The sequence below is a fragment of the Anopheles moucheti genome, chromosome 3 (genome assembly GCF_943734755.1).
Source record: "Anopheles moucheti chromosome 3, idAnoMoucSN_F20_07, whole genome shotgun sequence".
NCBI lineage: Eukaryota > Metazoa > Arthropoda > Insecta > Diptera > Culicidae > Anopheles > Anopheles moucheti.
The window spans coordinates 73,563,696-73,586,819 of NC_069141.1; the positions used below are offsets into that span (position 1 = coordinate 73,563,696).

General features: G+C 44.6%; 1 protein-coding gene across 1 annotated transcript in view; it reads left to right on the forward strand.

Moving 5' to 3' along the window:
* Positions 1-982: 982 nt before the first annotated feature.
* The window catches only part of LOC128300368 (homeobox protein araucan), a 60,506-nt gene continuing 38,364 nt past the window's right edge, over positions 983-23,124 (forward strand). Inside the window, exon 1 of the mRNA XM_053036396.1 lies at positions 983-1,250. Coding sequence (XP_052892356.1) covers positions 1,146-1,250 — 105 coding nt within the window. The 5' untranslated portion in view covers positions 983-1,145. The remainder of the gene's footprint in view (positions 1,251-23,124) is intronic.

Genomic DNA, 23,124 nt, shown 5'->3' on the forward strand with positions numbered 1-23,124 from the left:
CGCACCCGTCGCGCAACGTTGCGCGAGCGAGCAAGCGAATGCCGTTGCGGTGCCCACGGGAGGCGAACGGAAAAGTTTGCCTGTTAGTTGTATTTCTCGTACCGGATCGAAGTCGTCGTGCGTCTGAATTGCTGGTGCCGTTCGACCCGCTGCTGCTGGAAGAAACTTGCTTGCGTGAATGCTTGCTCGAAAGCAAAACCCACGGGCACCGGTTTTGTGTGCGCTGTTTTTCACCGTGACATAAAGCGTGATTAATCCAGTTTCTCCGTTTTTTGTTTTTGGGTTTTTGCGTAGCTCGTGTTAATCGTGCACAAACACTTGTACGCGGCAAATTTCTGAGTCGTGCCAACGTAAACAAAACGGCTGCAATGCGCCAAAAAAGCCACGAGCAACGGGTGCAAAGTGTCAGTAAAGTGTAAAGTGTTCAGTTGAGGCCCGCCGTGTAGCTATTCGCAAAACAATCGCACTCAAGCAACGGCATCGGTGGCTGCGGTGGTAGATCGCACGATCGAGTAGCGGCGGCAGTACGGTGCAACGATCGATTGATGCGTTTTACGTGACAGCTGGGAATGATGCAAACGGCGCCCGCAGCATCGATCAAGCCGGTCCAAACAGCTAGCCGGTGCTGCTCTTCTTAGCACCCGCGGGTTGAAGAAGGTTGATTAAAATGTCCGAAAGCAAGTGCAAATCCGTGTTGCAAATCGTAATGTAAAATCCACCATAGCGGAAAAACGGAAAAGTCGTGATCTCTGCAGCTGGTGGTGGATTGTTCTGTAAATTCTTTCTGCCGCGAAGAAACGATACTTGCGAATAGACCAGCATTGGGTGTCAGAAATGTGCGTGTGTGGGCTGTTGTGCAATACTACAAATGTGTAATTTGCGTTGTGAATACTAATAGCGCCGGAAGTTAAGTCCACCTCAAAAGTTCCCAGTGTGAACCACTCGGAACCAAAAGAAAACAACCCCAAAAAAAAATCACCATTTGTGCTGCGTATTTTTATTTGCTGTTTCCGTGCAAAAACGAAAGAAGCTAAAGAGGAAAAACATCATCAGAGTAATTTAATCGATCGATTTCGCAAACGAAACAGTGTGCGACATTACTATTACTATTATTGGGAAAACGCGAACCAATAAAAGTGCGGTGAATGATTGAGACAGTGATTGGCGAACGGCGTTCTAGCGGCTTTGCAGTAGCAGGAGAAGAGAAAACCATGTCACATTTTCCCTTCCGAGGCTCGCCATCCGCACAGGTAAGTTTAGTTCAAGTTATTAAACTAAAGGAAGCACAAAATGTTGTAAAAATGATTTCTTAAACGTTTATTGTGGAGTCAATTATTGGAAGTTTAATATCTTTTTAAATTAAGCAATGTAAAAATTGTTTTCAATGTAACAAAAATATTGAAGAAACTCCTCACACTCGCCAAAAGGAACCTTCATGGGCCCAATGTAGATCTCAGTTTAAATCTGTTATCAGAACCTGCCAATATACGCTCACGCACTCTCTGGGGAGCAGTTTAGAGGGAAATTCAGCCCCGGAAAACTTCTCTCCAGTTGCATGGGGAGTATCTCTAACAACCTCACCAACAAAAAAAGAAAAATCTAAACTCCCCAATATTGTTTTTTTGGTGCAAAAAAGGATAAACTCCATCCAGTTTAAACCAGTGTCAGATTGGTGTGTATTGGTACTGCTTTTGGTTCTGTGTGTGCGGGCGGTATAAAAAGGAACATGATCATCCTGCCACCCGCCAAGGACAATAGCGAGCAGCAATCGTACCCACCAAACGCCCAAGTTCACTTCGGAGCTTCAGGCCGGAGGCCACATCGATATTTTTTCGCTTCCTTTTTGGGTGCGTCTAAAGAAAGCTTTCAGCCGCGCCGCGCAGCATCGATCCCTGCGCGTATATTTGTATGTGTGTGTGTGTGTGTGTTCCCCCCCATTTTATCAAAATGGCAGAAAATTGACGCGACGACAAAAAGCCACCCGGGGAGTTGAAAAGTATTGATTTTTCCACATCCGCATAAAAGAGCGTGTGGAGTGATTTTAGGTTGGCGATTTTGTTTTTTTGCGTTGCAATTCTTTCACGGTTTTTTTCGCTCATCCAGAGCAGTGTGTGTGTGTTTGTGGCATACATACATGAATACAATTGCTGAGCATGGGGGTGCACAATTTTACCCATGAGGGTGTTTGAATTCTGGATTCTGTTTTTTTGAGTTTCCATTGAGCGGCGCTGAGTTGAGATGATGGCTTAAAGTGACTGAGAGTTGAAGTTGAAAAATATTCTTTTCACCCATTGTGTTGCACAGCACCGTCTCGCGGTCGGCTTGCTTAAAGTGAAGCAGTTAGCTTCGACAGACTTCAACTTCTGCTCCGTTCTGCTTCTCGGACCCAGATCGATATCGTGGAAACCGCCTTACACAACCGACGTCGAGAAATAAGTTCTATGTCACACCATTTCCCACCCAAGACGTGACCGGAATCGTCGAAATGGAAATGATTTCCTCAAGAATGTTTTTGAGTCGCCACATGAAGTCGGTGTGCTGCATTTCCTTTTCTTTTTGTGTGTGTGGAAAATTCCTCCAACACGGGTGCGGATTACTTTTGCTTGGAATTAAATTTTCACCACGGCGTAACCGGAAGAATGTTGACAATATCGAAGCAATCCTTATTCATCGTCGCGTACAATAAATCAGAAGAAATATAATAATAAATACCGAAATATTTCATTGCCAACTTTGATAAGGGACCATAACCATAACAACCGGATTTAATCTGTGCCGTGTTCGGTATTGCAAGCGTGTTGCTTTGGCAACAAATGCTTTAATTAAGCAGTGGCAAAAATCGTTTACTAATTAATTCGAACAGTTGTTTTTTTTCTCTCCTTTCGGTTTAATTGTGTGCCGCTTTTGTCCCACACTGAGGAAACATTTCGTTGCGTTTTTTGAGTGTTATGGCAGGTGTTACAGTCACCTGTTTTGCTATTTACTAAAGCTGTTAGCTCATCTGTAACATTCATTTTCGTTAGAGTTAGAGCTGTAGCAGTCGCTAATTATTATCACGTTTGAGTCCATTTAGCAACGATCGCTGTTAATTAAAAGGCTTATCGCTTCTTTACTGGTTGTTATTTTTTTTTTGGCAACAAATCAAAATTATTGTGTGCGTTCCAGTTGTGTAACAGAAGATGTACGAGAAACCATTTAAAAAAGTTTAATAAAGTTTCAAAAATAATTCTAATAAGTTAGGTGTTTTGGTGACTGTTTGTAACCTGTTTAAAGCCTTCAACCCTCATAATTTCTGACCGTGCAGAACCGCCACACTTTAAACCGCCATAACTCTCTGCCCCCGGGTGCCCGCCCGGGGTTCGTCCCTTAAGATTACCACCCATATAACTCCTACTTATAGAAAAATGTCAAATAACTTCAACGCACGCCTCGCTGGGACAGCTCCGGGGTTTTTAATTTAATGCCCACCTAGAGGAAACTTTTACACCGAGACCATTCAACCGATTCGGCAATCGGGGGGGAGAGAGACCCGGGTATTAATCAACTGCTACACAAGTAAGCCGTTTGTTTGGAGCCCCGGGAATGGTTTGAGCCTCGTCGGGTGGCAGTGTTCTGTGACTGCGTGATGCGCCCGGGAAGCAGGGTCACGAAACTTTTCCCATTTTACAAGTGATACACTTGTTTTGTGTAGTAGTTTGCATAAGATTCATTTGTGCGAACCATTTTCTTAACGGGCGTCACAAACATGCCAACGCTCGGTTCAGTGGCATTAGACCGGGGCGGGCCAGTGTACCAGAATCCAACGTCAACAACTTGTTCGCCGATTCCTCAGGAGCACAGTGGCTGTGGGCGTAAAGACTCTGCCTCTGCCTGGAATGGATGGTGTCGTTCGCCTTTGCTTTGGCGAGCTTGTGCGGACTTGTGCACCACAAAACGGCTTCGAGTTAGCAGCATGAGAAGTAATGTACAACATTTTGCATAATTATCAACATTATTAGTGAGTGCGGCAAAAGATTGCTACACGGTAGGGCCCCCCCCCCCCCGGAGGAAACAACCCGTTGTACTCAGCGATGTTTTGTTGAAGTTTTGTGCTTAACTCTCTACTTACGGGCGGTACTTTTTAGAGAGCCACAAAATCGTTGATATATTGCGTAGCAGAAAAATCGCACCATCGCCCGTCGGCTATTGCGTTCCGCTTCGAGTCTTGGTACAATTATTTATTTTAAGTGCTTGGAAAAAAAACAGTGTTTGTAAAAATGTGTGTGTGTGTATCGGGCATTAAATCATGCCCAGGGGACGTGCCGTAGTGTTGTGGAAATTAATTACACTTTAATCATTCGCCTGTTCGCTGTACACCGACAGTACACGTGTGGGTGCCGCCAGTGGGCGTTGTGCGGGCGTGTCATTGTATGATTGTGACGCTTGATGCTTGCATTTGATGTTGGCTGTTCGAACATCGATTCCCATCGAAAGCCCTTAAAAGTCCCAATCATTAAATGCTACCAATCGACCGGCTCGAGCGTGCAGAGTGATTTGTGACCATCGATGATCTCCTTCTCTCTCTTCATCACAATGTAATGTGTGTGTGTGTGTGTGTGTGTGTGTGTGTGTGTGTGTGTGTGTGTGTGTGTGTGTGTGTGCGTGTGTGTGTTTGTGAAGTTTCGTAAAATGATCTCAAAAATCGGTCCCGAACAAGCTCCAAAATGAATTCCAATTCGAATCAGCCGCTGTGCGCAATAAAACCCAGTCAATAACAGCATACTCGACGTAACAGCATAATTGTTTGGAATATGTGTCCATTTCCCACCCTCCGTTTTGGGGGAAGGATGAGTTTGTGTGTGTGTGATGAAAAGAAGCAAAAAAAACCCGAACCCGAAACCACAACCACACAACTCGCCAAGATGATCGCTTCTTCAGATCACTTCAAATGGAGCTTCGTTTAAACCTAACTTGACGTATATTATGATAACTAAATTTACGAGCTACGAACTTCCCTCCTTCGCGTACGGCATTTACTCAAGTTGTCCCGTCCTCCGGACTCCTCCTGCGCGTCACCTAGCCATCAAGCGTTCCCTTCCAAAAATGAGAAAATGATACGTCTTCCTCTCGATACCCGATGGCCGACGTGAGGAGGTTTTCGTCACCCACGGACGAATGCCCCGTTGTTGAGCGCGCAGTAATCGTTAGGGTGGATGGCGTTACGTTTTGCGCCCGTGCGGCGTTCCAGCGTACGAAGCTGTGCCTAACCACCACGGTGCGTTGATACATTACCGTTGATGAGTTTGTAAATGGTCCAGAAAATAGAGCTGTACCGATAGACGTTCCCCAACGTTTCCCCGGCTCCGGACGAATTCCCAGTTCCAATTTCCGAGCTGGGGTGGAAAAAAAAGAGAAGAAAAAAGGAAAAAAAATCATAGACTCCGTCGTTGAAAAGCGCCAAAGAAGCGCCTTCAATAGAACATTAATAATAAAGAGGCAGACAAGCTCGAATACGGTGGAATTCAATGACATTTTGCGTCCAACCGATCATCAGCTCGAGGAGGTACCTCCACCCGAAAAACCCGATCGGAAAATGTTGTTATTTTTTCTGTTACTTTCTCAAGTGGGAACTCACTAACGCACCACGCCTGTCCATCTCTACTGGAAAGCGTCTGGATGCTCTTGGACCGATGCTTGGGGAACTCCGGCACACCGATTGCCCAAACTCATCGAAAACTCATCTCCACCTAAACTGGACAATAGGTAGCGAACCCATTTGTGGATCTTTAGAAGAAAGAGAAGTTTGCTCCTCACGGCCCATTACGGCTTTGCGATGGAGACGCACATTTGAATAGAGCCTGTTGGATGTTTTCTCAGATCCCAGAAACAAAACAATGCCTGGGCATCGCATCACAATGGATCGCTGGTGCTGGAAAGCTTGAGCAAACTAACAACTCCGAAGCTTGTCCATTTTTTGCTCCCAACCCTTAGCGCATAGCTCACCCCCCCCCTCAATTGCGCAGGGGGTACATCTTTATTACCATCAACCATTTACCACTCGAAGCTGTATTTAATTACCCGTCCATTTCTGGTCGGTGCCAGATTTGCTATTGGCACCGCACTTTGCGTGTGTGTGAAACGACGCGCTGAAAGATTCGGACAGTGTAGTAACCATTAGCGTTGGCCGCGAAGGGTCATGGGAGTTGCGGAGTTGTAATTCATATTGAAATTTTATGTTAATGGTTACACTTCACCACCCAACGCACACTTGGACGCGCTGAAAGGTACCTTAAAGTGCAATCTCTTCATCGATCGAACACGATCGATACAGCGGGACGCCGATCGAGCGCTGGCACACACTTGTTACCGAATGGTAGCTAATGTAGCTAAGCACATTCTCGTTGAGGCTGTGTTCGAACGCATCGGGTGGCTACGCATCCACTTACGGGCAATCCGCCTGAGCCAAAATGGTGAAAAACAACCATCTGGGAGCGGTTTTTGCTATTTCTGTGCGTGTGTTTATCACCACAAATTGAGTAAACCACCAAATAAGTTGTTCAAAACAAAATAGTAAGTTTGTTTACTAATTAGAAAGGTTTTTAAACTGAAGGTTTTATTTATTGAATGGTTTTGTTGATGTTTTTGTGCCAAATAAAAGTGTCAAACCATTGCAAATAGAACAATTCGTTGGCTTCAAACTTCGTAAAAGAAGTATTAAAAAATGTTGCCTCTATTTTTGTGCAGAAAGTAGCTAAAGCAAACGTTTATTTTTCAATCGTTTCGTTAGGTAAACAATCACACATAACGAAGTTCTTTACACTTGGCCACAGGGAGACGCTTATGTGGCATATCATTGATGTGCCATTTTTATGTTTTCTATTTTCTGGTTTGCTTCACTTCCAGGGCCAGTTGATCGAACTTGCCGGAAAGAGTTAAATCATTTTCTTTTTTTTTTTGGTTGGTGCGTACTTTTGTTTTTGCTTAACACTACAATCACCGATCGAATTCGATCGTTCGGTTTTCGATTTCCATCGGGTATCGGGTTACCTTCCTTTTTGCTTGTACAGAAACAATATTTTCCACCAGTCAGACATGTTATAGGGAGCAACAAAAAATATTTATACCCACCCGGACCGGATATGGACAATTACAACCACGCTAATAAAGCATATAAAAATAGAAAGAAAAAGAGGGCAAGAGACACTGAGGGGAGGGGGGGGGGGGGGGGGGAGGTAAAACAAACATCGCTTGGCAGGTGACTAGTGTTGGCTGTTCCGATTGATTTGCTGCTACCGGGCCGGGACTCCGTCAGGAAATCAGAACGTCAGCAAAACTGTTGAACTCAAGCTTTCTCAAAAAAGTTTGCCAAACAAAAGAAGAAGAAAAAACAAAACAACAAAAAAAGAAAAAAATGGCAAAATGAATGAAACCCATCGAAAAATGTTCCATAAGCTGGTAAGGCAAAAAAAAAATGGTTGGGTTGAAATATAAAACAAAAAAACAAAAAATCAATATACGCCCAGGAGCAACAAAATTTTGCAGAATGTACAATAAAATGAAATACTACTATAAAGCTAAGGTAACAAAAAATAAAATGAAAACCGTTTAGCAGACATAAAAAGAAACCGACGTACACACGTACGAAAACTGGGCGAGTGGGGGATGGGGAGTCTCTTTTTTTTATGTGGATCGTCACCCCCCACCCTCCCAAAAAAGCTAGCAAAACATGTCAAGACAAAAAGAGGAAATGAAAAAGCAAAAAAAAGGAGAAAAAAAGACAGAGAAAAACCAACCAAAAGAAGCGTGATGATGCATAGCGAACAGAAACAAGTGAAGATAATAAAACAAAACAGAAACGAACACAACGCCAACATACGTACAACCGGGTCGAACCCCGGCGACCAAACGGGCCTGGCTGGGAGGCAAGCCGTGGAGTCGGAGGGAAATAAAATTGATTACTCATAAATTACGATAAATTGCCAAATAATTTCCGGTGTATGTACTTCGAATTGTGTACGGGCTGTTGTATTGTGTTGTGGAATGGAAATGAACCGTGCCCGCGTCAATGCAATTGTTTCGGGTCGGGGAAAATTCACCACACCACATGGACGCATCGAACGTGGGTGAAACAGAAGCCGGCCGGCATTTTGGCACCGAGAGAAAGTGTGTGGTGTGTGTGTGTGAAAACAAAAAATGAATTGAAGCAATAGACTGCAGCAAAAACACATCGAACGCAACGGGTGCAATGGATGATAAAAGATGAATAATTTATTAAGAAAAATGTTTCACTCCAATACAGTCGCATCCCGTAACGATTACTGGGGTGGAAATGTATGTGATTGCGGTATGATAAACAACAAACGGAAATTGGAAAATAGTACGAGACATGTTTCAATAAACTATGTGACATCGCAACAACATCCATAATTAGACATCGATTCACCATCGAAGTAGTCCACAAACAATGTTCGATCGAAAGAACTACGTTTCGATTGCGATTTGCTTAATCAAATGATTTTTTTTTCGTTATCAAATTTCTTCCCCCAAACCCCAAAAACTCAACCTTCGTTGAGTGGCAAAAAGTGAACCAATTCATAAAAATGGAAACAAAAGCACAGTGGGGTAGCTCTCCTGGAGCGTAAAACTTAACAGTGTCACACACCGAAATAAAGCAATGCCTACTCAATCACTACCGCTGATTAAATAAACGCTCCACTAGACCAAACAAACGGACGGTGCTGGTGGGTTCGAATAACCTGGGAAACAGCAAAGCGTAAGCCCTCGTTCTGTAAGGGTGGCCCGCACGCGTTTCGCTGACGAGTTCACAATAAAACGAAACAACCAATCAATATCCGCACGGAAGCGCAGCGGAACTTGTGCGTACGCAAATTATTATATTTAAAGCAAAACGAAAAATAATAAAACAAACAAACAAACAAAAAAAAGGTTCGAACACAACAACTGTGACCGAAACGTGTTAAAAAAGTTAAACTACACACGATCGTGTGGTTGGACATCGGAACGATCGTTTAGTCACAACACGACCTGAAATTTTACTCTTCGATTTGTTCATCGGCGCTGCATTGTGATCGTATGGGTTGAGTTATTTTTTTTCTTTGCTCTGCTTCTAGCACACAACCACGGCCTGTGTCTCGGTCACGATTGTTTATGCTAGATCAACAATTGTTGCTTAAGTTGGCGAAAACAACGTTACGTAAACGGGCAAAGGAGGCTTTTCCTGGGGATGGGGGGAAAGAAAAAAAAAATTAGTTGACAAAGGAAAACATATTTTATTCGTTGGTACAAAACACTTATGGCACATCTTGCCCTTCAATCGTTCACTCGCGGGGACTCATTAACTGAGTGCTTAGTAATCGTTCACTCAGAACGTTTAGCTGTCAAACGATAACAAACGAATCAGTTGTTTTTTTGTCTCTAGTTTTCGCTGTGTGTGAGCTAGTTTATATAAGCAATTTGTGTACAAAGTTTCAAAATTAATGATTTATTATATTTGTTCTATGTTTTTATGCAATTTTCTGTTAAATCTTAGTCACATGTAGGAACTTTACTTTTCTTTTACGTTTAATTTTAGGATGTTTTTATGTATTCTATTTTAAATGTTATTTTAACTGCAACGAGCTGTGAACATTATTGCATTATTTTTAATTAATTTGTTTTAATGTTTCAAGTAATTAATTAATCTTTAAAAGCATTTGTTTTGGGTTATTTTTAAGTGTTTATTTAGATTTTTTCCCACTATTTTTGACTGATTTACATTAAGTTTTTTTTTCATTTTGGCAATATTAGTGATTTATGGATCATTTAACCTCTCAATCACACACAATAGACTCATTAACTGACAGTTTAGTGCGAGTGAGGTTGACTTCCACTCCCGTAAGACACTCACGTTTTCCAAAACCCCTGTCAATGGTACGCATGAATCATTTATTTGTCCCAATTTGTGTCTCTTGCTTGTAACGCTTTCGCGAAGAAAGGAAACAATGACAAACTTCTGCCAACACGCACGCCGGATTTTTGTTTTTTTTTTCCAACATATTGTACATGCTTGAAGCGTACCCACATCGTGATGAGTTTTGGGTGACATACATCGGCCACATTGTATCAGCATAATTCGTGCCGTTGTCCGAGCCACGCTAGTAAGGTTGAATGGATGTTGCTGGTAGAACCCGTTCGGTTCTGCTGTCAGGCGCTCGATTTATGAAGCTTTACAGCGGCACATTCGCAACCAAATCATCCCCGGAACCCCGTAAAGGGTAGAGGCTACGGTGAGCGCGCGCTCGTGTGTGGCTGCGTTTGAATTATACATAGGTGTAGATAGCGGCCAACCGGCAGCAGGTTGTTTGCAGCGTGCGTGAATCATTCCCACGCCAAGATTTATCGAATCCGGTGCAGTATCGCACATTAGCGTCCATTAGAATTGACTTAACAAATGTTTCGCTTTCTGTCAGTTTCTGTCCACGATTGTGCGATGCGGTTTCGGTTGTTCTCTTTTTTTTGTGTGCTCTCTCGCTTCTTTTGTAGCCAGCAAAAGCTTCGACATTGAAGCACACACATGGCAATTCATTCAAGGCAAACGATGATAACCACTGACGGAGGATCTTCGCCGCGATCTATAATCGTGCCCCGACCGCGTTGTAAGAAAGCACACGAATGTTAACGAAAAGCGACCGATACTGCGATACAAAACATTAAAGTAAAAAAAACCACCCCAAAAAAGCGGAGAGATCCCCGTTTAGAAATGTATCAAATATCGCTGATTACCTTCTTTTTTCTTTTCTTTCTTCCTCGGAGCATGTTTTGTGTCTTAGCCTTTTGTCGGGGTTGTCTCGAGCGTTCCGAAGCTATTTTCTTCGTGGAAGAACGCCCGAACCGTGTTTTGGCCGTGTTGAAAGGCGATCCAGATTCTTCAAATTGATTGCTTATGGGGTTCATAATTCTTCACCGGCCGCACGGATCGTCACCGAGGCGGGGCGACAAAAAGGGCCGCGGTTCGACCACGACGGCCTTTCCGCGGTCTATTCGCGCCCGGTATCCAAAAAAAAAACAAAAGGAATTCACTGCCGCAATCGAAACGCACGGCCGCACGGAGGAAAACTAAGCGCAAAAGAAAAGAAAAAAAAAACAGCGTCACCGAGTTTGAATGGACGACTTGAACGCCGGAATAAAAGAACAGAGAACAGAGAGAAGGAAACAACCCCAGATGGTTGATTTCAATTTACACCTTTGTCAACGGGGGCCCCCCTGCAAATGCAAAAGGCGCAAACGGGCCTTCGAAACGTAACCGAAACGTGGTAATTTGGTCACCTATTTGGCAGCTGAAGCATCGGAAAGAAATATACAAGGGAGGCCTCCAAGTTGGCCGGTGGATGGCTTAAGACGGCCGCCAGGGGTGGTGATGTTTTTACTTTACGCTTTTCTTACCATCCTCTGCGTTGCGTCTATTGCGCGTCCTTCGATCATGTGTGTTCGTGTGTATTTCTCGGTCCGTTTCTGTTCCAGTGCGAGAGATAACTCGAGATTGATGAGTTTTTCCGTTTGACGTTTGTTGTTTGTTCCGAACAATTCAGCTTAAGGCGAACAGACACGATCGGTGCATGGGGTTGATGTGGCCATCTCCATCTGCGTTTTTTTTGTCTTTTGACTACGATCACCATCGGTTTACTTTTGTCAAGGGCAATTAGCACAGAAATTTATAGCTCTCCCTCCTTTGCACTACGAAACACACATTTCGCACTTGCTCGTTTTCGTGCATTAGGAAACTATTTCTCCACGGCAGGATGTGTGTTAGCAGAATGTAAATAAGCATTAAACAAGAAAAAAATAATCGCGCAACATATTGAAGGATTTGGCTCGAGAATTCCCAATAGAAATTAAGTTATTATTACGTAAATTAAAGACAGTTTGTTCCCTTGAGAAAGGTTTTATGCCGTTCACTTCCAAGATCATACTTTGCATAGCCCATTAATTGCCCTTAAGCTGCCAATTGTTTGCAGGGTTGTAGCGTGAAACCAGCGCAAAACACCTAGCAAAACGGGGCCCTCTTGACGTCGGCGATAGTAAGTGCATGTCGATAAAATGTTAAAATTTATGTCTCATTAACATTAACAATTTTTTTCTTAGTTCTGGTCGCTTCTTGGTTTGAATGTCGCTTCCGCCCTCTGTTCGGGGTGCAATCGAGAGGGGTTTGGGTTTGTTGCAAAATTCGTGAATAATATTTTCGCACATGGGAACAAGCAAAAAAAAAACCACCCAACATACACAATCAAACAGAGCTATAAAACAAACCGATGAAACAAAACTGAGCAAACGTTGCAGTGGAGTTGTGTTGCGAACTCGAAGCACTAGCACCTCTGTCTTTTTTTAATTATTTCTTGCTTCCATCCGCCGCATCTTCTTCGACACATTTACCGTGTAATGTTGCCAAACGAAAAGGTTTCCACACGAGTGTGTGTGTGCATACCAGCATTATGCATAATGCGTGCCCAGATGCAGTTGCTGTTGCGATGTTGCCAGCATTAACAGCGCGATCACTCGGCCTGTACATGCATTAGCAGTTTGTAACATTTCTACCCAATCGTGTCTGTGGCTGTGGCGTTCCAGCACCCGAGAAACACGCCGATGTATGTTTGTCCGTTAAGAACCCTACCTAAGCCGTGACAGGAAAAAAAAAACCTTTAAGCTGCGCCGCTTATGCGCGCGTACGCGCGTTACTGAACCCGATCGTGATCCGTGCGATGGCTTTAATTAACACTTTTATTGTATATAATTAATATTAGAACGCGGCCCCTTTCGGGGGAAGGTGGCCCGGGGGCAATGTAAAGTAATAAATTTCAACAAGTAATGGCATGGCGTGATTGTTCGAAATGCTTGAAATGTTTCACCGAGTCATACGTACGCACCGGTTCCGGGTGCTTCCTTCTTTGGGAGAGGTTTTTGGCGTACCGGGAAGCCGACGTGTAGCCGATTCGATCGTTTGTTTTTTTTTCTTTGTGGCGTTTGTGCGATTGTAGGTGAGTACAGTTTTTCACGGACTGTTTTTTTTTTCGGGGCTGCTTGTTTTGCATGCACTGGTACGCATCGCACAGAGAGTGAAACAATGATCGAGCACTTACCACACGGCCCAAGATGGAAATCGGACGGCGCTGGATCGGATCGATTACGATCGTCGGTATGTGTTTGACCATCGGCTGGGGTTTGTCATTTGTCCGACGTGCCTGTAATCGTTTCCGGCAACCCGGTCCACGGTGATTTTGCGCCCGAACACGGCAATCCCTAAAAGGGCCGAATACTCACCACCGATGGACACAACACTTCCGTCAAACGGGGTTTATTTTTTGCTTGTTTGTTTGCTGTTGTAGCCGATCGAGTCGCTACAGTGTTTTGGGCAGGAAGAAGGAAACGGTGACAGGCAGGCGGGCAATTGAAAGAGGAGGAGGAGGAGAACAAAAAAAACCGTTGACAACGAACCGACGTACAAAGTCACTGTGGCTGCGGAATTGAATTGTAATTAGTGGCAATAAAAATGGTGCCGTTTAGTATGCCAGCATTCGGCTGTCGTCTGTCCTTTCTGTTCCGGGTAGTACCAGAATGCAGCAGCAAACGCGTCGTGTACCGTTTAAAAGAAGCGCAACCATTCCGGCGCGGAACGCAAACGGGAAGCTTAAAGCGAATGTTCCGTTTTTTTTTTTTTTGCTGGTTTATGATGGCTTCATTATTTGCATCATTCAGAGGAGAATTCACGTTTGGGACAGGGAGCGGGAGATTTTAGTCAAGATATTTTAAGGTTAGTTGTATAAGTTGTGAGTACATCATTTTATGAAGATCAATTCAAGGATTTTTCGCAATTTTTTGAAGAATTTATGAGCATCAAGTGTGATAAAGTCATGTTTTCAAGGGTATTCGTGTATGGAAGATTTATGTTAAATTTACCTTGAAGTTACATTTTTGTCTAAATAATGTCAATTATGCAATTATGTGTTAAATAGTGATGCCACCTTATTGTCCAACATCTCCATTTGCTTTTAAGATGTTTTTTATTCATAATTACTCTTAGCGATACTCATCGATACTCTTCTCTGCTCGGATAAGCGAGCATCATGGATGGAAGGAACATTTAAGGAATTAATTTATTTATTTATTCCATAATGACGGCTTTCGCCGTATTATTTTTAAGGAATTTCATGGAATATTTTATTGAGATAGTTGGTGTTTCTCAAACATATTTTTAGTTTGAAGATTAGTGAGGAAAACTGCAAATTTTCTAAGTCTGCTTTTCAAATAGAAATGTTTCCATTAGCACGGATAATCCAACAGCCGGATAAAAGGAGTGTGTCCCACCGTAGATACAGTACTTGTAATTTCCTTCGAGCAAAAAGTATTATTATTATTATAAAAAAGATAAATTTTAAAGTATAATTAATTATTTAAAAATTCAGAAGCTCGAAGAAGTTGAAAGCTAATGCCACAATGTTATCCACGATGTTACACTGTTGAGCAATGCTTTTAACGCTTCCGTTGCGCGTGCCATGCCACAAATCAAAACCCACCAGCCCGCTAGCCAGCGTCACATATCGCGGCGAACTCTTTAAGCTCGTCGTGTAATGGGTTTCTTTCACGCACGCACCGTTTGGCCCCGTTCCTCCGATATGCCTAATGCCAACCAAGGACAGGAAGAAAAATCAGCTACACGATATGAGAAAACATTTTTCGCTTCCCGATTGTTATTAGTGCGCGATAAGCCGGGAAGAAACCCGGCACCCGACAAATCAAAAAAGGGGGAAAAAGGAGCTACGAGCAAAAACACGGCAGATAACCAAAGTGACGAAGAGTAACAACGGCAACAACAAAAAAAAATACGCAACCCACAGCATGCACCCAGCATAAGTGAACAGGGCGACGATCGGTTCCGACCTCACATTCGCTTGTTCGCCGTTCGCTGAATGATGGTGTTTTATGTGCCTACATTGTGGTGATCAATCATTTCACGGTTGCACACGCCAACAGCAGCAGCAGCACTAGCTGTAGCGGAGAAAGGCTGGAACGGGAACCACTTCGGGACCACCGGTTCTGGTCGCGCGGAAGCGGACACCGAGAGAAGGTTGAAAAAAAAAACTTTCCCTCACCAATCTCGCGCGCGCATTTGGCGGGATGAAATTGACACAACCTTTTGCCGCCGGTACGAGCTTGTGACACATTGTTATCGTGTGGGCCGCCCATTTTATTTTCCACCTCTATTGCGGTTACTCAACCGTGCCGGCACTGCCGGTAGTCGTTTCCTTGCGTGCGTGCATCTCTCGGTTCCTCACGCCGGCCTTAAAGGTTCACGTGAACGTGTCAAAAGCATATCTTAATGCAATACGTTATGCTGATGATGCCCCCAAACGGAACGAGCGACGGAACGCTCCCGCGGATTCTGGCAGTGTGTGTGTTTTTTTTCCTTGGCCTTTCCCCGGTGCACCCCGGTCCCTGGAAAGATATTTCTGTCAGGAAGAAAAAAGTCTTTTTCCCACACAACCAACCAACGGCACGAATCGATTCTACGGAACCAACGGGAGCGTTTCGTTTCTTGCGTTGGCATCTGATGCATCCGGCCGCACACTACAGGCGTGCTGCAAAGGAGTTGCGCCAAACGGAATGGAAGTTTTTCAACCCATCTACTCTATCTTTTTCGCATATTTGCACCGTTTTACTCCAAGACGTTTGCGACAAGCGTAGGAAAAATGTTTCAGAAAGATAGATAGAGAAAGAGAGAGGAAGAGAGAGAAAGAGAGCGAAAGAGAGAACCCCCCGTCTCGCCGGTAAAAGCAGTTGTAGTATGTTGCGTTTACATTAGGTCGTTATAGGATCTGCAACCTAATCTATTAGTTGTTAGTCGAGTACCATTTTTTCGCCTTGTTCTCCCCACTATTTCGCCTTGTTCTCCTCTGCTTCACCGTGCACTTCCCTATTCCGCCTAATTCTCCTCAACTCTACCTGCTTCTCTCTTATATCACCATGATCTTCTCTATTTCACCTTGTTTTCCACTATTTTGCCTTGTTCTCCCCTATTTCACCTCGTTCTCCACTGTTCTCGCACGCTCCCCTTTTTAATGGATTTCTTAAGCGTGGAGTGCCCGGTGGGGCGCAAGCAGACCTCGGGGGGAGGCGAAAATTCTTAATGCCATTGGCGAGCAGTGCGTGCGCTTGCACTAATTTCATAATTACACAGGGTTTGGAAGGGAAAATATGCCCCAAAGGGAAATGTTGCTTCCACTTTACTGCGGAACGAGTTAATTGACTTTCAAGTGAACTATTTGAAATTCATGCTGCTACCTCAATAGCTGCATAACATAACGTTACCTCGCTATCTTGCGCGCTTTTCACCGCGCACCGCCCGTTTTCCGCCCGCCATTTTGTCCGCCATTCCCTCACACACAAGAAGAGGCGTTGCAGCTTTAAAAGGTTTCCCGAATTAGCGCTTATCTTATCGCGCAAAAAAAAAAAACCGTACCCGGCGCAACCAAATGCAACTCTAATGCTGGACCGGGACGAGCTTAGGGAAAATGGGTGACTCCGACATTAAAATACTTGCCTCCCCGCCATTTGGGGGAGGTGAGCGTGAAATGCAAACGGTTGTAATTGCATTACCTCATCATTTGCGATTAGCACAGCACGGCAACATTATTATTATTATCCGCCTGCCACCCATCAGCGATCAAAGGCCCGGTCCACCCCCCCACCCCCCACCCCCGGGTCGCTCTTTCGCTAATCTGTGAAATGTAAATGCCGTCATCTTTCTTGCCCGGTTTTGTGTTGCCTTTCCGTCGTTGCTCTTCAATCACCTTGTACCGAACAAGTGTTCGTGGAGTTCGTGTGCTTGTTTTTTTTGCTCTTAGCTTTGCTTCGATTTAATTCTTTCCTAACACTCACAAAACACTTCAATGAGTTCAGCTAGGATCGAGCCCGCTTTGGGCGCTTACCTTATTTTAATTTGAAAAGAAATTCATGAGCCTCTTAACCCACTTTTACGGCCACGTTACAAACTGACTAATTTGTTTACAGCGGCAACTCCGAAAAGTGTGGTAAAATAATATTTAATCTTTTCAATTTCCTTTCACGCCCACGGCGGGCGTGCAACTGTTGCAAGTGTCTTGGCCAAGCTAATGGAGTCTTGTGTGTTTTTTTTTGCTTCCACCCCCCTTCATGCGCTTGTGCAATGAGCCCCGTTCTCAATCGCTTCAGCTCGGTTGCAGTTCGGTTTCGCTTTATTTATGCTCGCAATCAATGATTTTATTGCGATCACGCGAAACCGGTTGCACTGACAACACTTGCTTGCATGGAGTGGAGCTTTTTTTTTTGTGTTGTTACTGTTTCGACCGGCCTAATTGTCGTCACCCGGGTATGCAGGTTAATTTGTAAAACCATTCCTTGTCACCGATTGATCTTTGCGTTTGTTTTTGCTGCATGCCGATCGATCTGCACCGGCACCGGTCTCTGAAGGAAAGGAGCTCGAATATTTATTTTGACTGCCCCCGTTCGCATCCGTTCCTGCTGTTATGATGTTGCGTTTGTCGTTTAATTGTTTCAAACGCTTGCTTTGTTTTTTGGTGTTGCGAAATGCAACCACCGTCAATTTAGATCAATTGAAATGAAACCACCAATTGCATTCACACAAAAATGGAGGGGGGGGGGGGGGGGGGGAAGGGTGATAGGGATACAACCCCCCTCCCTTATGACCGCTTTACGGGCATGTTCGGACATCAAAGTTTATAATTTCTTTTCACATTCTACAGGGGCACCGCTTTTCACCGCGCACTAATTTATGGTGCCGGTGTTGTTCTTTTTTTGTTCCGGACAGTTTACTTGCTTTCATACTTAAGCGTCTTCTCCGGCGGGGTGTTTTTTTGTTTTTTATGGCCCTATATCTTACCAACCCACCGAAATGTGTTGATGCGCGTATGGTTTTTTCAAAGCGCGAAACAGAGAGAGAGAGAGGAAAAAAGAAGTCACAAGTCTGCAGCCAGACCCATTTTGATGTGACATTTATTTGAAAGTTTAAGTGGACTGACCACCCCATGCGGTCGCCATTCAGGGTGATGACATTCTGACCTTTCGCGCATTCGAATTTGGCGGGTGCAGTTGCGTGGCGGTCCCTTGGCTGGCTTGCCTTACCTGTGCATACGGCGGGCCCGATCGGGCCGGCCCGCCAGCCCATACGTTTGGTTGTTTTATTAGTCGGGTTTTGTATATTCCATTTGTCCGGCCGGGCCCAGGCAGGGTTGCGTATCGCAATAGGGCAAAGTTTTGCCAGTGGCCCGTAACTTAAGAAGGGCCCTCTGTTTGATTTACAAACAAACCGGGAGATCGTTACACAAAAAGGAGGAAGCGAGAAGCCCAAACCACCCGACCACCAAAAAACGATCACATTAACGCTACCACGACCGTTTGCATTTTCAGTTTGACTGTTTGTTTTTTTTTTTTTTTTTTGCTTTGTTTCTTCTCTCGTACAATTTTTTTAAAATGTTTTCTTGTGTTGCTAGTTGTCATTTTTATTATGTCTGCAGCCCGGCTGCCCGGGTTGTCGCGTTGCGTGCGCTTTTCGGTTTCTTGTTTCCGCCACCCGGACCCCGGATGCATTCGTTGCACCTTTTTTGCAATTCCGAAACGGCAAACCCGCACAGCAATGACTTCCCGCTCGCGTGACACGTTGTTCCGATGTTGATTCCGCTAGCAAAACGAGCGCACGGCTGAACACGGATCGGTTGTTGGTTAATCGATTTACCGACCCGTTTCGATCGCGCTGATCGATCGATCGATGCGGTTCCGCACACACCGGAAGTATTAATATTTATAGCAAACGACAACAACAACAGCAACAACCGAACAAAACGGTGGAAAAAGGCAAAAAGGGCAGAAAGGAAACAACAGCGAATCGAATAAAGACCAAACAATCGGTGGGTTGTAGGTTAGGTAGGCTGTTGGGCTAGGGCAGAAACTAACTCCTCGGCTTTAAAGGGATGAGCAGGCACACCATCCAGGGGTTGAGGGTGGAACAGGGTCCTATAGCACCATCATAAATAAAAGCGATTCTGTTGTGACAGTTTCTTTTGCCTTTGCTATGAGAAATGAATTATAATCACATTAAAGTCCATCACAACGTGCTGTTTGAAAACCGTTTGAAAACCACCAGCTTTTACTCTGTTTCCGTGCGTCCTGGATCAGGCCGGTGAATGGTGAATGGGAATTGGGTGGTACAGTACCGTGGGCCATAGCCTGTTTGATTCCATTTCTTCCACCCGAGCCAACCGTCAGAGGTCAGACGATACAATTGAAAGGTAAAATCAACACAGAAAGCGTAAAAACCACAAAACTATCTATCTTTTGTCAGCCGTGTGTTCAGTGTTTGTTCCCGACCGAAAAGAGCCTCACACACACACACACAATCACGTATCCTTTTTAGAGGGATGAGCGAGCCCGGGTGAGTGCAACCGAAGTGTTATAAATACGAGAAAACGGCCCAAAACGGTCGTTCCCCTGTCTAGCGGTGAAAAAAGCCCTGAGTGCATGTTAGCGCAGGATAATAGCCCGAAGGAAATAACACACATCATTGCCTAAGTAAACAGAAAAGTTAAACCCCGGCATGCCGAATGCTCAAACAGTGTCCAACAGCGTACCAGGGAGTAACAGAGGGGAAAAAGGAGGATAGCTTTTTGCGGTTAGCTGGAAGGACACCAACCGAACCCGAAACCGGGGGAAAAAAGGATGTGTTTATCCTGTTTTGTGGCTGTGGCCTGTGGCACGGCACTCAGGGAGCGGGAAAAATCAGTTTCTTAATAAATATTGATGAACGGCACCCCGGCAGTGTGGCCAAACGCCGCCACATTTAATATCCTTTCGCACGCATCGGAGAGGCTTTGGGAGAGAATTTTAATAAATGATTCCGGCAACCGTATCGGGTTGCTCCGGGTTGATCCCTTTTTGTCGAAACCATCGATAAATACAGCTTGCCGGGGTTTGAGTACCCCGGTTTTGGTGGTGTTCTTATTGGAAAAGGAAGGATAATACCCTGCCCAAATCACCCACAGTGTTCTGCCCGATATCTTGCGATCTCTCGCTGATGTGCTGGACGCAAAAAAACACAGGAACAATGTGTTGAAACTAATGTCACACTTGATCGAAACTGACGTGCGAGTGAACTTGTTGAAGGGAGAATATGCGAACACTGCCCCAAGCTAAGGCTTACCTTTTCGCCAGTCTCAAGGATAATTCCCCTGTTGTAGCCACCATCATTTATTATCCTGCCGTACGAAGTATCATTCATATTGCCGTGCCTCACCCACAAATGGGGGAACCAGAAACGAGGTCGATAATATTGTATCCTTCTGTGCAGTGCATTTGTTTTATTTCGGAATTTTTCTGCTCGGTCGGAGCAGACGGTATTCGCCGCAGACTTCGCAAGACCGATCGTATCACGCAAGCCTATCGGTGCCAAACATCGACGACATCAATCGTCGATGGGGGCGAAAGGTGTAGATAAAAAAAAGGGGGTGCATCATCATCACCGTCCCGATCCCGAAACACACACACGGGCGCGCGCGTCAGCAAACCATTTGGAAGTCACATTTCCAATGTAAATATTAATATTAATAAAATATTACATTTTATGGTTCGACGAAATTTATGTCCATATTCACGCCAGGGTTTTTCGGTTCGTTTGCTTTTTCCGCCGCTTTCCGTGGCGTGTAGTGTGCGCGTCGGTTTTTCTGTTTTATACGTTTGGTTTGGCGAAACCATTGCGCGGCCACAACGGAAAAAAAACAAACAAACAACGCCGCGAAATGAAAACGAAGCCAGTATAAAGCAGGCGAAGATTAAGCAAACCCAGGAAAAACCCCCATTCGTAGGTGGTAAGTCCGTTTGATATAACTTTTATACGACTGTGAAATAAAAATGAAACGGTTTTTATTGCCCGACCATCATCGGGCCATCGGGAAATTCACCACCCATATCACATCCACTCCCCACCGCCTCGGGGTGCGCCCAGTGTTGTCCACGATTGGTCATCTGTCGGTTGGATGGGCACACATTTTTCACCCCCGGAAACAGTCCTTAAGTCTGGGGGGACCGGAGACCGAAGAAACGACGGCCGACTACCATCTATCATCCGTATCCATCGGTTGGGCGGTATCAAAATCGTATCATGCCCTCGCCGTCTCTTTCTTTTTTTCTTTATCTGACCCGGGCGGACAAAGCTGTCAACATCCGGAAGAACTTTATCATCACTCCATCCCGTGATCGTGCTCATCTTCGTTGTCATCATTATTATTATTATGATTATCATCACCATTGGCATCTTTGTCCTGGCTCGTCCATTGAACCACCCAGAAAGAGAGTTTATTCGTTCTCCAGTATGTGCGAGGTCCGGTTCCGCCCTTCGGACATTGGCCCGGGCGGTTCCTCAAGAATGTCGTGGAAAATTCCTTTTACTTCTCTCACACGCCAAATCACATCGCTTCAAAACTCCGATGGCCAGCCCAGCTGTTGCCGGGCGCATCATCACCGCATCACTGATCGCCGACTCGGACGAATATCTTGGCGACCCCCAAAGTGACTACACTGAGGGGGGGGGATTTATTGTTTATTTATGGAAAATCTGTTTTCCTACGTTTACGGTTTAATGTGTTTATTAGCACCATCACTCGATGGTGTTTAATGTGATTAGAGGGGCAAACGATGCACATTCGGCAAAAAGGGGTCGTCGAGGGAAAAAAGAATCGGAAATCAGCGTTGCGATCTTTTCATTATTTGCCCAAAAACCCAAGGCCACACCCCAAGTGAACGAGCGTACGCACGAAGGTGACAGTCGGTAAGAATGGCTCTCAAGGGACTGAACGGCTTTCCAAACGTCGTACGTGAGAACGTGGTCTACTGTGGGATGGGTTCCGTATTGCTATCCCTTGTAACAATGTCAGTATTTTTGTCACCTCTTTTGTGGCAGAGAAAAGGGAGTAGATCCTCAGACATTTCGTAAGGTAGTTAAGGGCTAGATTTTCGGAGACTATTTCTCTCTCGCGTGTTTTTGTGAGTTTCATAATGTGAGGAGTTCGAGTTCAAGTGGTAAAGCTGGAGGACTGTTGTTGAATTCTTTTCATGCTGAACTGGAATCTATTTCAGATGTGAAACTTCAATATTCAACATTAAAATATCTCGTTTATCTTCGCCAAGAATCAATCTTGTAAAGCTCACGAGAAGTTAGAATATTCTACAAATGATTCAGATGTTCACATCCACATCTTCTAGCTCCACTAGAAAAGATTCTAGAAATGATTGTAACTTAGCAACCCAAGGATTAAATGTTTTTTCTTCTAACAATCAACTAAATATCCGTGTTCCTCAAGGGAAATAATATTAGGAATACATCTTAAATACTTCTACCATCATTCCTTCAAATCTTCACTTAATTTCATAACGTTGACTATATCTACCACTCCGATTCCGATAAATGGTTTGGACCTATTTAAATTTGACCCATCAGCGGAACGAAAGCACGACAGATTAAGTAGTTAAATACGGCTTATTGGGGTTCGTATAGTTCGTAACCCCCGTGCCGTAGTCCGCCACGTTGTGCGCTGTTGTTATCTGTTGTTTTATGAGCCTTGTTTAGAAAATGACCAGCAATCGATATGATCGGTTCCACCACCACCGCCACCAGGGGAACTGCCGCGCTGTCTTTTGTTACACATTTGCATGATCGCGCACGCAAAGAAAACCGAAGCCATCAACGGATTATTATCCACGCCTGAACCGCCCAAATAAAGACCGGTTATTTGCCTTAAGACAGAGGCATAAATTTTCCCTCCCCTGGCATCGGTTGTTATTCAAATAAGCATCTTCACCGTCCAATTTTCAATGTTGTACTACAGCTCTACCTTTTTACGATCCATCTCGCCGCATCTCGCTTCCCATACTCGACCCAACGTCGAAAGGTGAGCTAAAGATTTTCATCTAATAACCCTTCCCGGCGTCCCCGTTCCGCTGCGCAAGATTAATACCGCTAATGGTCATATTTTATGGTCGAACCATAGTCAGCGACCTTTACACCAGCCCGAAACAATCTGCTAGCGGTGCAAAACAAACGCCAACCCA